Source organism: Haplochromis burtoni, unplaced genomic scaffold (genome assembly GCF_018398535.1).
Source record: "Haplochromis burtoni strain Fernald_Lab_line unplaced genomic scaffold, NCSU_Asbu1 Contig_184, whole genome shotgun sequence".
NCBI lineage: Eukaryota > Metazoa > Chordata > Actinopteri > Cichliformes > Cichlidae > Haplochromis > Haplochromis burtoni.
In genome coordinates this window covers 466,064-482,396 of record NW_024582545.1, presented here as the reverse complement: position 1 = coordinate 482,396, position 16,333 = coordinate 466,064, and the positions used below count along the sequence as shown (strand labels likewise).

At 43.8% G+C, this 16,333-nt stretch overlaps 1 protein-coding gene across 1 annotated transcript in view; it reads left to right on the top strand.

Annotated features, from left to right (window-relative positions):
- The first annotated feature begins 3,786 nt into the window (after positions 1 to 3,786).
- The window catches only part of ntn4 (netrin 4), a 30,666-nt gene continuing 18,119 nt past the window's right edge, over positions 3,787 to 16,333 (top strand). The window contains exons 1-3 of the mRNA XM_005934249.3: positions 3,787 to 4,317; positions 5,995 to 6,548; positions 13,690 to 13,968. Coding sequence (XP_005934311.1) covers positions 4,272 to 4,317; positions 5,995 to 6,548; positions 13,690 to 13,968 — 879 coding nt within the window. The 5' untranslated portion in view covers positions 3,787 to 4,271. The remainder of the gene's footprint in view (positions 4,318 to 5,994; positions 6,549 to 13,689; positions 13,969 to 16,333) is intronic.

The window sequence follows — 16,333 nt, the reverse complement described above, 5'->3', positions numbered from 1 at the left end:
GAAAAACAAACTGTGGTCAACCATCAAAGCAAGGGACAGCGCACAATTTTAAAAATCAACTCAGCTCAAATTAACAACTAAATGATTGAAAATTAAACATAACTCAGTGTTCCAACATGACAATGATCCCAAACACACATAAAAATGACAACTAAAGTTATTTTGCCTCATGATAATATACTTAAAAGTTAAATTGTGATCTGATACTGTTCAAAGCAAATAAAAGCATCACTGTCGGTGCCTCCACCTGCCCTCAGCTGAACTGAAGGCAGATGGATAATGACATATCCTGTAGGTGCAACACCTGCTCTACTTATGTCACTTTGACATGCCCCTCACTCACAAACTGCTCACTAGTTGAACCCTGTGGCCTCTTTGGGGGTGAAAAGTTAAATAACTGTAATAACCGAGTCAGCCGGCTGTAAGTCTGAGCAGCAATTTCACTCCAGGCAAAAACAGTCTGACGCGCTCACATTTTTTCTGCGCTGAAGCGTTGAACAGTTTCTAAAGTATCTGACAAGTTCAAACCTGATGCGATGAATGAAACTAACACCTGACTTCCTGCTGTTAGAGGCTGTGATTGTCCAGAAATTCCTCTGAAATTGCAGCAGAGCTTTATTTGCATATTTGAAATACTTGTGTCCTTACATCATTTTAGCCTATTAGCCGCCCTCTGTGTAATTAACCGACCCGTCAGTCAGTTTGTGTGTGTTTTATAGCATGAAGGAAATATGTGGCAGAGAGAGAATGAAAATGGCTAGAAATCCAAAAATTACTAGCAAAATATGTTAAAATAGGAAAGCTTGTCCATCCTGGTCACTCCCATAGCAAACTGTAACATTTTCAGCTTGGCCACCATTTCCAAACTGTACATTGTAGCATCTACTATCTTGTAAACCTTCCCTTTCACACTTGTTGCAATCCTTCTATCACAAATCACCCCTGACACCCATCTCCACCCACTCCACCCTGCCTGGACTCTCTTCTTTACCTCTTTTGTGCACTTGTCTGTTGATTTCACTGGTTTAACCCAGGTATTTAGACTCATCTGCCTTCATTACCTCTCCTTTTTGCATCCTTCCTGCAGAGAGATTTAATATAATGACTTCAAAGCAGCAAAAGAGGTTCAAAACTGCCACAAAACATGAAAAATTAGTAAAAAGGGATGTGTTAACACTGCGTCAGGCTGGTGACCTGTCCAGGGTGTACCCTAACTCTTGCCCTATGGTTGCTGGGATAGGTTCCAGCCCCCTGTGATCATCATAAGGCTAAATGGAAGAGGATGGATGGATGGATAAAGGCATTCAAACTAGACTATAAAAGTTTTTGACGTGCCACAGAGATGGAAAAGTAGTATAAGACTACAAACTATCAAAAAGATAGTAAAATGTAGTAAAATGATAAGTAAAAGATGACAAACGTGAACACTGAGTGGGGGCTCAGTAAAGGGCTCACAGATGGAGGCGAGGGAGGAGGCAACACTAAAACACTTTGGCTTGTGTCTGAATACCTGCAGACACTAATGACACTCCTATAAGCTCCTTAGCAATTTAAACATTTATCAAAACATCTTTCTTTTTTTTTTACAAATGTAGCTTTATTTAAATAAAATTGTCAAACCCTTAAATAATTTAAGTTATGATCTTCCTCCAGTGTAACCAACACATCCATTGCTCACTGGTGGCGCTGGTGGTGGAAAACAGACTAGAAAGACACACAACATGACTAGATTAAAAAATAACCTGAAACACATCCAGAAATACAACAAAAAGAGTGAAAGATGAGCACAAACTGAGAAAAACCAACACAAAGAGCTCCAAAACTGACCCAAAAACAACAATGGAGATGATAAAATGACTTTAAACAGAAACTGCTCTAAATAGATGTAAAGTGACCACAAAGAGTTTTAAGAAGACCACAGAGCATTATTGGAGACTTGTTCATTGACTTTTCTGCCAAAAAGCTGAGAAGATGAAAACATCTCTCTTGTCTTTATGGAGCTAAATCCTGGAAACTGTTTAAAACCGTGAGAAAAGAACAAAGTTTTCTCCTCCACAAAGAGCCAGGCGGGCGGTGACTGAACCAGGACAGGCAGAACAAAGTGAACAGGTGAGATAGTTTAACTTGGCTCACTGCTTATTGGACAAGGGTCAGGTGCTTAGAAAGCAGGTCACGGTCCGATTAAACCGCAGACAGAGAAGCCAGAGCCGTGCTGGGTTCAGTCGAGCTTAAGCCAAATGGGCCTGAGAGGAAATCAGCGTTCTACCTCTGCTGAACACAGGGAGGCGCCCTGCAGCCTGCACGCTGTTGAAGCCACTCCTGCAGGCTGGAAGCTGGGGGCTTTCCCCTCTTCTTTTTATGGGCAGCAATGATGTGGAAAGCAGGATGAGTATTTAACTGGATCTTTCACTGGTTTTCTATGGACACTGGCGATGTCGTCTACAAAGGCTCGTGGTCGGCAGAGCAACCAGAGGGTGTAATTTGAAGTGCCTCAGCAGCTCACGCAGCTTCTGCATCCAAAGCCAATTAGTCAGAAATGTGGATGTGAGCACTCATGTGGTCCGTTCATCATCAGGGTCTATGTGGTCCCCTCAGGGGGTCCAAACCCTGTCAGGACCAGTGGTGGGCAATCATCAAACTCACTTCAAAGTGTCACAGCGTCAAACCAAAATCAGAACATGTCTTACATCGCTGCAGTCTGAAGCCAGTGATGCACAGCAACACCTCACTTTCATCTGATTTCTGATGATTCACTATAGAGAACTTTGCATTCTGGGTAAAATTTCAAGTTTCTTAAGTCTGTTTCAGAATGGTGACTCTTCAAAGCAAATTACAGCATATGAAAGCTTTCCTTTTTTGTGCCTACAATTTGATCCTGGACTGATCTTCTAGTTTTGATTCCCTCTGTGCCCAAATAGTTTCCCACTGTCATTTTGTAAGTCTTGACAAATGTAAAACCATTTGTTTTCCTTTTAGCTGTCTTGAACATATAAATCCTTTTTACTGGCAGTTGTTGCCCCATCACAGTCCTGTGAGAAAATAAGTACATTCCATGATTCAGCAGCTTGTGGAACCACCTTTAGTAGCAATAACTTGAAATAATTGTTTTGTCTTCCATTGTTATGAAGGACTTTTCAGATTTGTTGACAATTGGTTAATCAAATGCATTTGATCAGCAGTTGGGTGCTACATACCCTCTCAACACCACCACCAACGGAAGCAGTGAGGTAGGTCTTCATAAAGAGATGTGAACATTGAAAACACAGTTTCAGAAGTTAAAACTGTAAAATATACATTGTTGGGTAGTTGACCTGAAACAATGAACTAAATAAAACACCAAAGAAGCCACATATTTCTAGTTTACTGCAGTTTTCAGATGCAGGTAATGCGTGTTTTGTCATCACATGACTCGTGTTATACTGTACATGTTTGCTATTAGCCGTTTACAGTTAGCTTGAAACTTCCACAGCGTCAGTCACGGGTTTTTTTTTGTTTATTTGTTTGTTTTGTTGTTGTTTTTTGTCTCTCCACAATCACTAAATCACTTCCGTTTTGTTTCCCGATTATTTTTTTTTCATCTTGTGTTTTATTTTTCTACTTGCTGGTGTTTTCTTAGGTTCGAGTGCGTTTGAGATGCTAGTCATTAATTGAAAGTCATATATTTAATATGAGCATCCAAATTTGCATGTCAAGAAGTGAGGAAATGCGCCTTTAAAGGAAGTTTGGACTCCCTGAACTCCTCATAAAGTCCCCCCCGCGTGGTCCCGGGTCCTCGTGCCGGGACCCCGCTGGTGCGAAGATGAGGCTGGGAGCACAAACTGGAATGTTCCTTTAAGTCGCAGAAAAATCCGGAGGGAGAGGCGGAGCTGGCGCACAGCGCTGTCACCGCACCTCCTCTGCGTCTCCGTGCGCCCTCAGAGGCAGATCACCACAGGGAGATGAACCACGCCGCAGGTCCCGGAGCAGCAGACGAGCCAGGCAGACCCGTTCACTTTTCTTCCTCCTCCTCGGCCCTCCTCCTTTCTCTACGGGACACCTCACACCGTCCGGGATCATGCTGTTCCTTCATACGGCTGAGTTATCATCGCCCTGTTGGATCGCAGCTGAGTGAAAGAGAAAGTCCACACTGGAGCTGAACCCTGCGCACTTGCCTTGTTTTTTTAAACTTTGCCACTGTGGATGAGCTCCCTGATTTCTGAGTAACTCCAGCGGATTTTCTGGCTCGCTTTTCTCCCCCACATATCTTGGACTATTCCCACAGCAGAGGAGATATGTTTTTCTTGTTCGTGGTCAGCCTGGCTGTGTTTTCAGATGCAGGTCAGTGTGATGGTTTTTTATTTTTATTTTTTTATTAGGGGGGTTGCCACTGGGGCAACAATGTCTCCGTGGCAAGTGCAGCAATGCAGAACTCCCTTGAAATTTGGGGCAATTTAACCTCTCACTGCTCAGGTTTAAGATAATTAACACACATATGTTGAAAGATGATCATAATCAGCTTTTATATTAACCTCCAGGAAGAAAGAGAACAATAGAGGATGTGTCCCATCCTCAGTGTTTCACTTTCAAAGAGCAGATATTGTGATTTATAGTTGAATAATTGAGTTATTTCTGATTAAAGCATATTCAATTTCCTGTAAAACCTGTGATTTTTGTTATTTTACATCCATTTATTCTCTCCCCATCAACACTGTGACATAATTCATATGGATCTACCGCCTAACAAAGAAAATCCACCTATAAAAAGTGCAAATATGCAATAATTCATCCTGTAAAATGTAATGTGAGCCTATCTGTGAGGTCTTGCACATGACAGAAGCAGTAGAGGGCTCCGGGTTTTAAAGTAATAAATCCACAGTGGGGATGACACCATTTGCCCGGAGGGGTGGAGTGGGTGGAGGGTTAGGGTTGTAGAGCGTCTGGAAGGCGTCTGAATGCTGCTCATCGTCCCCGAGCTGCCAAACTTTATCTGTGTCAGAGTCCACGCTGCCTGCGGTCCGTGGCAGGCAGGTGCACAATGCCTCTATTATCCTTTTTGCATAACATTTCCGATCGAGGTAAAACACTTGACTTGTGTACACACACACAAATACACACAACCAATTTCTCAGCTGCCCCACTCACTCTCAGACTGAATGAGGTGTGTCTGTTCACTGTTCTTTGGCTGGTTTGATTTTTGGTCCACTGACACCGAAAACAAAGCATTAGCCCAGCTTTAGTTTCACACTTTGTTTTTGTTTGGTTTCTGTTCGAATGAGAGTCCAGGAAAAGTGAAAGTAACCCAATAAAACCGGGAAAAGATGCAAAACAGGTAGAAATACAGACAGAAGAGGCTCAAAGATGTTAAATATACCACTGAAAGAGCTGCGAATCATCCAGAATGTGGTGAGAAAAAAAGACTACAAATGGACAAAAACTGCCACAAAGAGAGATTGTGTCTTTTTGACAAACAGAATATTTAAATCTAAGTATAATAGGAAAATGTTTAGTTTTACTGGAAAAATTGAGAAAAATATTAATTTCCTTTCAAGATGATCCAAGGCTCTTTGCTTCTTTTTTTTCTTTTTTCTTTTTTTACACTAATTTTTTACCAATTTTGTAGATGGACTGATATGTCTTTATTGGGTGATATCTACCCAAGCAGATAATTCCGGTTGGATTTAATCTGGTCTTTAAAGTATTTCCCCTTCTCTTTAACTCATTTTACTTTTGCCAATAGTCCCAAAGAAACTGCTGATATTGTTTTTCTGCAGAGTAAACTGGACTCGGGAGAGAAATTTTACTTTTAATGATGGTGTGAGAACCATTATTTTTAATATTTTAGTCAAATAATCCCACCTACATGGCCAGGTGTTGGTAAAGGTCAGTGTTTTGATTTGGGGTTGTTGTTTTTTTTTTTGTTTTGTTTTTTGGGTGGAGTAACCCTTTAAAGTGACTGAGGATGGTGTCATGTGAGTCCATAGTAAAGTTCCTTCTCTGCAAACCTTCTTCCTGCAGGTCTGTCTGAGGTGGTGTTTAATGGGGGCGTGGCCCCCCGTTGTGAGAACCGCGCCTGCAACCCCCGCATGGGGAACCTCGCCTTGGGTCGCAGGGTGCTGACGCAGACCGTCTGTGGCAACAACGGCAGCGAGCTCCACTGCTTCTACTCCGACCCCGACGCCAACCTGGCCTGCAGCCCCGCCAAGTGCACCAAATGCAACGCCGGCCTGCCCCACCTGTCCCATCTGGCCGGGGCCATGTCCGACTCCTCCTTCCGTCACCCGAACACCTGGTGGCAGTCGGCTGGAGGGGTGGAGTCGGAGACTGTGCAGCTGGACCTGGAGACTGAGTTCTACTTCACGCATCTCATCCTGGTGTTTCGCTCACCTAGGCCTGCCGCCATGACTCTGGAGCGCTCGCAGGACTTCGGGAGAACTTGGAGGATGATGCAGTACTACGCCACCAACTGCAGCGCCGCCTTCAGGCTGGAAGAGGGAAAGGCAGGCATTGGCCAGGATGGCGCCACCTGCACGTCCAAGTACTCAGGCGCCTACCCCTGCAACCGCGGAGAGGTGAGGCGATGCTCCAAGTCTTTAGGGGGTTTTTATGACATCAGTCACACTGAACATGAATAAAGAATTATTCTATTTCAAATCAACTCTAGCTCCATATTCCCACAAAGCAGGAAGACGAGCAGGGTTAATTTGCATATAATCTCTGAATATGAGCATGCAGAATCTGTAAGGATCAGTAAAGCAGTTTAGAGACAAATGGGAATCTCCGAACCATCAGCTGTCATCTGACTGCAGTTTAGCTTTCTAAACAAATGCGTGAAATGGGACATTTTGGCCTGGATCTCTCCCAGAAACCCCCAAAATACTGGCTCCTGTCCCCAGAATGTGTCATCTGACTATGCTCCAGATCCAGGATCCCAGCAATGGAAAGAAGAGAAGCCAAACATATCTCTTACACAGTATTCAAAGACAGGTTTTTTTTTTTTTATCTCCTCTTAACACAGGAGCTTTTATAGAAAAAAAATCCCCTTAGGTGCTGCCAAAATGGCTCTGAAACGTCAGGGCATGGACCTTTGGGGGTTTCCTGTGGGTCTGGCACTGAGGCGCTGGCAGTGGAGTCCCGTTGGGGGCAGGGCTGTTGATTGGGCTCGTTCTGGTGCATACTGCAGATGCTTGATTGGATTGGGATCTGAGGATTTTGGAGGCCTGGGCTCTTTCTTGTGTTATGTGCTCGCTTCTGGTGGGAAGTGTCTTACAATTGGAGCTGCAGTGTTTAGGTGGATGGGATGTGTCAAAGTAACATCGATACCAGCACCCAAGGTTCCTCTGTGCCTTTCACATGCAGCTGCTTTTCTTAATTCAGTCACCGAGTCCTGAAATGACTCTCTGACCATGTCTTCTTAGTTTTATCAGCCTGGGTCTACTGCTCACAGCCTTCTAGTAAATAAATCTTTGGAAAAAACATAAACTGCACCTGTATTGCATTAACATACAGCACAGATGGGACTCGTGGAATTAAATTTTGATTTTGCTTTTTCTGGACATTGTGCATCAGATGAAAGTCGCTACACGCCACATTTTATTGGACATGAAAGAGAAAATTATTAGATTTGGCAACATGTTTTAGCATTTGTGTGTTTCCATTTTAACACCTGCCGCAGTCAGTTTACAAATGGTAAATGGCCTGTATTTGTATAGCGCTTTTCTAGTCCCTAAGGACCCCAAAGCGCTTTACACAACCAGTCATCCACCCATTCACACACTGGTGATGGCAAGCTACATTGTAGCCACAGCCACCCTGGGGCGCACTGACAGAGGCGAGGCTGCCAGCCACTGGCGCCACCGGGCCCTCTGATTTGAAGGATGTCCATGGACGAGAGAGTGTAAAAGGGGGGGTGCAGTGCACAGAACCCACATTACCAAGTGAGGACATGAGCAATAATGGCCGGGTGTAAGGTCAAAGTTTGGTACATGAATGAAACCAAAACAAACCACTTTAATGTAACAGATGTGGTGACATAAGTGATATCAATTTATCCACTTCTGTAACTAAATACACCTGAAGAACCAAAGAGGCTTGAAAACCACATTTATATACACTCGTCATGGGCATACATTTTCATGGGAATTATGAGCTTTGAGTGATGTCTTTGAACTGAAAACAGTCCTCATCACGACTTACAATCATAATGATTACAGCCTCAAGAGGAAAATAGTCAATCAGGGAAACCTCATGAAAGCACAGCCTGAAGCAGAAAAAAGTAAAATTCTGCAGGTAGATAACAGCAACAGTTTGAAGTTTAAAGGCTGCACTGTTACTGTTCTTCGACTGGCCTGCTTTCTTTCTGGAAGCAGTTTTGATGATCAGATTTGTATCAGGTCTCGAATTCCCACCTTTCCTCCGAGTCCAAACACCGCCAGCTTGCTCGGATAGCAGGTTAGCGCAGGTGGGAAGGAGCGCGGATGCACACCTGCAGGCCTGACAGACTTTCCTGCTCGTCGTGCAGCTTTTTTCTTCCTCCATGAATGAAGTGCTAATGATGTCACGGGTGACAGGTAAAGCGAGCTACTTAACAGCCAATCCTGAAGGGCAGCCTCTCCATCATTTAACCCCTCCTGTTGGAGCAAAGTCAGATCTTTCTGCAGTAAGTCACGCAACATTCAAGAGTCACACAGCACGCCGAGCAGAGGGAAAGCCAGGTGGGGGGAAGCTCCCCGAGTGCATGATTGAGTGTTTAATAGGCGTACTTTGAGTGTAGCACGAGAGGGCTTCCTGCACTCCATTGATGTTTAATTGAAGCAGTGTGTGTTGGGAGCTGCTCTGCAGATGTGTGCTGAGGCACATGCCAAACCCGATGCTGTGCCGGGCTCCCCTGCAGCGCTTTCATATGAAATGTGGACTCTTCCCTGCTACTCTGAGGTGTTTCCGTGAGGCTCTCAGGTCTTTTTTTCCCCTCTCCATCTCCTTTTGTGCGTGAAGGTTTGAAAATAGCAGCTTGTTTTCCGTCTCCTGCGTCTCTCCGGCTTGTTTGGGTGAGCAACCTGTGCTAGGAGCATGACCTGTTTGCCCTTTAACCTCTCCACTGATGACCCTGGGGTTGAAAGAGGTTAAGTAGTGCACTGACGGACCAGCTGCTGCTGCTCAGCTGCTCACACCGTCTGTGCACCTTTTGGTGTTTGCTTCTACATCATCTCTACTGACAGTCAAGGTCACGACATGACAACAAGCCTTATTTATGTATGTACTGTACGAATATAGAGCTTTATTCCATGCTAATCTCACTTGTTGTCTCATAAATACTAAGTTCTCACAGTTATGTTCATAGTTGGCCTGCACTCAGGTACTATTTCAATTAAAAGTCAGAAACCTGTTAAAATATATATTGATAACAGTACCTCAGGGGGCAGTAACATACATGTGGCCACCTTCACAGGCTGCAGAGAAGTAAACAAAGCAGGAGAGACATCGTGCGTGAGTGGATTCATGACCTCACCACACAATGGGTCTGCAGTGGTTGCTTACTATGAGTGCAGAGTTTCAGATTTGGATTTCTTTTCCAGTTTTGATTTGAAAAAGATCACGAATTCGGCTTTTACTTTTTTTTTTTAATAATGAAGGGTTCTTCAAAAAGTCCTACTTTCACTTATGCTTGAAAAACATCAGCCACTTTGCTTGTGTGGGAATTGTTTTGTCCTCTTTCACTACGGATGCACTAAGATGTGACTTATTCCTGACCTCCTTCTTTAGGGGTCACCACAGTGGATCATCTATCTCTCACCCTGTCCCTCACATCCTCCTCTGTCACACCAACCCTCTCCATGTCCTCCTTTGCTACGTCCATGAATGTCCTCTGAGGTCAACCGCTTTGCGTCCTTTGTCCAGTAGATCCATTATCCCTCCTGTGCACATGTCCAAACCATCTCAGCCTCTCTGAGGGGCACAGGGAACTTTTTGGAATAGACCAAACCCCCAAGGTTTGCCCACACCACGTCGCCGATTATACGTAAATTCCCAAGGCTTCAATAACACCTTTATTTAATTTGAGCTTTGTAACATTTACTGGAACCTTTACTTGTTGTTTTCAGGAGGGTCCAGCTGCATATTGTGGCTGTTATCACAAAAAAATGAATAACTTGAATAACTTTTTAATCAACTTTACATAAACTCACTAACCATCAGTGACCGCTAAACAGACATGCCATCGCTTGTCTTTCATGGAGCTTTTTAGATGTCATATTGGACTCTGGTTGCACTTAATGCACTTAAATTGACAAAAGAAATTAATATTCCACTGCTGTTTTAGATTATTTCTGCAGAATGAAACTTTTTTGGCTTCACAGAGTACCGACCCTCCTTCAGAAACAGAAATGTCAATGAAAAAATCCCATCGCGCTAAAATATAAAGCAAGATGAATAGCAGACGCATCAGCCGAGTGATGTTTGATTGTATGCATGTGTGTGATTGCGGTGTGTTTTTTTTATTTTTATTTATTTTTTGCTTGCATGTGAGTGTCTGAGGCTGTGTGATGAGATAAGTGAGAGCTGTGGTGAATTTTGGGGAGGGGGGGTCATAGCTGGGAGCGATTACAGGCAGCAGGTATGCTCAGCTCTCTTCTTCTCTTCTTTCACCCGCAAACATGAAAGCATGTCATCTCATGTGTTGAAAGCTGTTCGTGTTCACCTGTAATGTGTGGAAAAGGTGGTCTGTGTGTGTGAGTGAGGGAGAGAGAGAGAGTGTGTATTCAGAGCTGCTTGTCTTATTTATGAGGTCAGCTGGGCTGGAAGAATATGAGTGTTTGTTGTCCAGACTGACCTCCTTAGGGAAGAGAGAGGGACGCAGACCAGCCGACGCGCACGCACACACACACTCATCCGTGCCCTTTCAGATAAACACTTACAGTCGGCTCTCCCTCTCCTCTGTCTGCTGGGAAGGAAGTGCTGTTGCTCTGATGGATGTTGGTACTGTTGGCTAGACACCCATCCCCCCTACTCCGTCTTTTTCCTTCCATCAATGCCCATTGTGCCTGTTTACCAGATTACAGTCCACAGTGCTTTGATGGAATTAGGCCTGTTAAAGGCAGGCTTACTTTAAGTTTGCAGGCTGAAACAGGAAGAAAGGTTTTCAGTGAACCTGCCGCCTCACAGAGCCGGAAATTTGTTACATAGCTTAATGGCAGGTGGAAAACTTTCTCAAGTGCGGTATGAGGTTTCAGCACGGCTTTCAGCTTCCATAAGTGTATTAACAGTTGATATCCTGCAAAGTGCAAAGACTCTCAGTCTACATGCAGACTAATGCAGACTAACCAAGTTATTTACGCATCAGTTTGCCCCCCCCTGACCAAAACAGCCAGTGCAGGCATATTTACACTGATGGTTTTTTGGTTTTATTTTTTTCTAAAATGTTTGCTGCGAATGTAAGTTCAATAATACATTTTTTTATCCTCAAAATCTGTCATGTTGGATACAGGAATCTTGTGAGACATGCATGGTTTAACGATATATTCTGGTCTTTTTGACTATTTGAAAACTCATATTTCTGCCAGCTGTACTTATGTAGAGCTCAAATGAACAAAACGTGTATCAGCTCATATATGCAAAGCAAGTTTATTAAAAAACAAAAGGTTGATTATGTTCATAGGTCATTCATGTAGTATGTGGATGGGTGGCCCTGTGCTGTGTAAGTAAACCAAAAAAGATAAAGCAAAGTATAAACCCAAATGACAGTTGACAGGTGAGCAATTAACTCAAGTCAAAAACATTACCGCAAGTAAGCCACTTCCCTAATTCAACTAGTAACCAAAACCTGGAAGTAAACACCCACAAGCCGGTTGAGCAACACAATTTTGTTTTTTCTGTCAACCGGGGCTTGCCAAAGGAAAACCAACCAGTCTCTAGGCCTGCATGACTGGGTCCTGAAACAAATTTAACAGCTAACTTAACAGTAATAAGATGTCAGAGCTGTGTTCAGAGCTTGAGGTTGCAAATTTGAGTTGACTAGTGGCACGTGGTATTCCACTCAATAAAGGATGATATGAAAGGGTTCTTGAACACAAACCTTTTTGTCTTGCTAGGATGTATCCTCAACACAAACCTGAGGAGACTGTGGCTTCATCTCTGTGTGTATCATGGATTAAGATAAACATGGGTGTCATCAGCATATCTATAAATGTCAATATTTGTTTCCCAGGGCAGCAGTAGTAAAAGCTCCAGGCGATGCTGATTTGTGTTGTCAGCGTATGTTTATGTGCATGTCGATGTGGGTGCATGTGTGTGCTGGTGTTGCCGTGGTGTCGCTAGGGTGTCGCAGGCTTTTGTCCAGCTCTGAGTTATGTGGAGCTGCATCTCCATCCCCGCCTTTGTCTGACCCTGCTCTCCGTGCTCTCCCGCGGACCAGCGCCCCTCATCCTATTTGTCGTGTTCTCTTAATTGCGGACCACAATGCTGTGACCTCGTGACCTTTTCCAACAACAGGGAAATTAATAGTGCTCCTCCCATCACACTCTCCGCCAGTCATCCAGCCAATCAGCAAGCAGCAGGGTTGTTTTTCTTGAACCAAAGAAAACACTCAGCTGCACACAAACACACACCACTCACACAATGATATCAGTGACAGCTCGGCACACTGCAAAGTCACACGCTGCTTTCATAGTGAGAGTCGGGGCCAACAGCAACTTTTTCACCTCGACGACAGCAGCGGCGATGGTTGCCAGTGGCAGCAGTAGCCATGGAGATGGCAGCCCATAAAGGGATCTTCAATTTGAAGGATGTCCATGGACGAGAGAGTGTAAAAGGGGGGGTGCAGTGCACAGAACCCACATTACCAAGTGAGGACATGAGCAATAATGACCGGGTGTAAGGTCAAAGTTTGGTACATGAATGAAACCAAAACAAACCACTTTAATGTAACAGATGTGGTGACATAAGTGATATCAATTTATCCACTTCTGTAACTAAATACACCTGAAGAACCAAAGAGGCTTGAAAACCACATTTATATACACTCGTCATGGGCATACATTTTCATGGGAATTATGAGCTTTGAGTGATGTCTTTGAACTGAAAACAACAATTAGGTGCACAAATAATACAAATATACACATACTCCCTCACGAGTATTTTTTTTTTAAATGCCCCTTAGCAAGTTGCAAGTATGTTTGGAGGAGTAAAGGTGAGGCTTTCAAACCAAGAACACTATAGCAACTGTAAAGTATGGTGGTGGCATTATGCTCTGGGGCTATCATCACTGACATTCATGTCCTGTATATACACCTAATGAGACCCGCAGAGCATGCATGACTTTAAGGAAGGAGACAAAGTTGCACCTCACAATCAATCAAACCCTGAAAATCTACAAACGCCTGTAAAATGTATTTTAAAATCTGTTCTAATGTGTTTGTAGTGGTTAATAAAATAGGAAGGGTATACCTTTGAAGCTGTAAAATAAGTTGGAAGACATTTTCCATGAAAGACGTCCCAGGCAATGAGTAGCACATTTCTCCAGTTAGATGTAGCATGAAAAAGGTAAACCCGTGTCAATCATTGCTGTAATTTCAACGATGCATGTCTTACAAAATGACTTTTTAGTTCTATTAGATCACAGTGAGGTGGGTAAATAGAGGAATTTCCATTTTTTGGTGTTTTGCTCATTTAATTTTTGTTTTCTTTTTGTTTCCTTGATTGTCTCTTTCTAAATGTCAGGTGATCTACCGAACCCTTCCGAAGTGGGAGTCCGTGGATCCTTACGGGCTGAAGGGCCAGCAGCAGCTGAAGGTGACCAACATCCGGATCAGACTGCTGAAGCATCAGAAGTGTCCCTGCCAGGCCAAAGACCTCACCTCCGCACACGAACCCCTCCCCACCCGACACTTCGCCATCTACGACCTGATAGTGAAGGGGAGCTGCTTCTGTAACGGCCACGCCGATCAGTGTGTCCCCATGCCGGGATACCAGCCCATCAGAGACCGGACCAACCATGTGGTAAGAGGAGAGAAGTTAATGTTCTCGAACTCCGGTTACTGCCTGTTTTTGGTTGTTTTGAAATCTTTATCAATTCCGGTGCTAATCACACCACTATTCATCTTCTCTTTTTTTCCCACACACGTACATCTTTTTTTCTGTTGCTAGTCTCACTTGTTTTGATTCTTCTGACCACGTAGTCACACGCCATGTGCTTGTTTTTTCACTCGCTCTCGAGAAATCAAGCTTTGTTTCCCTTCATGTTGGCAGTCGTGTTAAGAAAACAGACTAAAGGAGTGGTCACGTTCATTCCCTCCTGCTTCCTCTGCTCTTGACTCCGGCTGCCGCTCTCTGCGTGATAACAAACGCAGGAGATGGAGATGTCGGTTCAACCTGCGGTTTAATGGTGGTGTTGATGCGAGCGAGTGTGTCGATGAAGGTGTGAACTGACAATGTTTTTGCTGGAGATCAACCTTAAGCATTTCAAAGCCAAGTTCCTATCACGGCCATCTCCACAAACAAACACAGCCGGACGACTTTGAAGCCGAGCGCCTGCTCTGCTGCAATCAGCCATGCCTGACAGGAAAGTGAGAGTTTCCTTTGCAGCCTGTGAGCAGAGGCCTTTACACAGATAAACAGTGGTACTACATCAAAGCTGTAGCCCGTACACGAATAAAAACTTATTTTCTTCTCACTAAATGGATCATTTTAAGAGATAAATTTTGTTCGTTTGATCTTACTGCAACAAACCACTTACATTATTATTACATGTATTTGCAACCCTATGTGGTGCGTCAAAACTGCCACCCCTCATCTTGAATTTCATTTAAAGGAAGTAGATGAGTTTGTAGGAAGCCAAATCTGGTGGGCAGATTCTTGGATTGACCCCAGAAACCTATGGCTTCCTTGACACGTCTCAGGACTTTAAGTAGAACTCTTCTTTAACAATCTGACACTAGCAGGGTGTGGGCTCCGACCACCACCTCCAACTCTCCAGGGGGGTCGTGGTGGCATTCCTAAACCACCTGGGAGGCAAAATCTCTCCACTGTGTCCTAATAATTGAACAATCCTAGCCAGATGCTGGAACCACCTCAGCTGGCTTTTTTTACGTGGATCAAAAAACTCCCTCCTGAATGACTGAGCTCCTCACCTGATAAGGTGAGCCCAAGCCTTCAGATGAGCCTCACTTCCACCACTTTTATCCAAAATCTAATTCTTTCTGTCACTACCCACAACATGTGGTCAAAGGTGATAGCAGTAACATAGATTGACTGGTAAATCCACAGCTCCGCTTTAAGTTCTCTCCCATTCCACTCTTTCCATCCTGTTAAAGAAGACCCCAAGAAACAGCTGCTCCCCAGTGAAGTGGGCACTGCTGCGTCCACGTATTATCCTTTTAATTAATCAGTCAAGCGGAGCATGAAATGATAAAGTTATATCCCCTTGAGACATACAGCTGAAAAAACCCAGTGCTAATTTTTTAAACTGATATGAAACAGCGAGCGTGTTCGGTATTCTGCGTGATAAATGAATGAGGTCGTTCGAGCGTGTTTTTATTGCTGATACGAGCATTTTTGCCATGAAGCTGGTGATAAACAATTTATTGGCCACAGCTCTTTCAATCTTGTAATCTGACTGTTTGCATGCCAAGAAATTCCAAGTAGCTCCGCTGAGTATTTTCATCAGGATTTCCTCCATCAGTGGGATGAAAAATCGTCTGAAACAGACTGTAAAAGGACAGGGCAGAAAAACCCTCCTCTGCATGCTAAGATAATTACAATAAATCATTCGAATGTAGAATGGTGGAGAATACTACTTTTTTCTTTTTTTTTACAGCAAGTATTAATCTAGCTGCACGTGAGCGTTACAGTTCGAAGTGTAAATCTGCCTTAACGGTCCTCACAAAATTACCTCAGGTCATTGGAGCGTGATTGCGCTGTGTGCCATGCGGGAACGTTCGGTAAACACACAGGTGAGGTTATATAAACGCATTTTTGTCCCGCCTATCAGCAGTTTGTTTTATGTCTCCGTTTCGAACCAGAGCTGCTGTTTCTGACAAAACCCAAACAAGCAGTGCTGCACAGGACAGGAGATGAGGGCAAAGATTAGTGATCGCTCTGAGAAAGCTTTGTGTGCGTGCGTATGTGTGCATGTGTGTGTTGTTATACATTTTTGGGGTTCTTCATACTGTAAACATGTGCAAACTTCTATATTTGCCATTCTGTGTGCTAAGCAAACAATGCAGTATTCACTTCTCTATCCAAATGTGTACTTTTATCACACATGGTGTGTGTGTGTGTGTGTGTGTGTGTGTGTGTGTGTGTGTGTGTGTGTGTGTGTGTGTGTGTGTGTCATGCACACACACGCTGATTTTTCAGTGATATG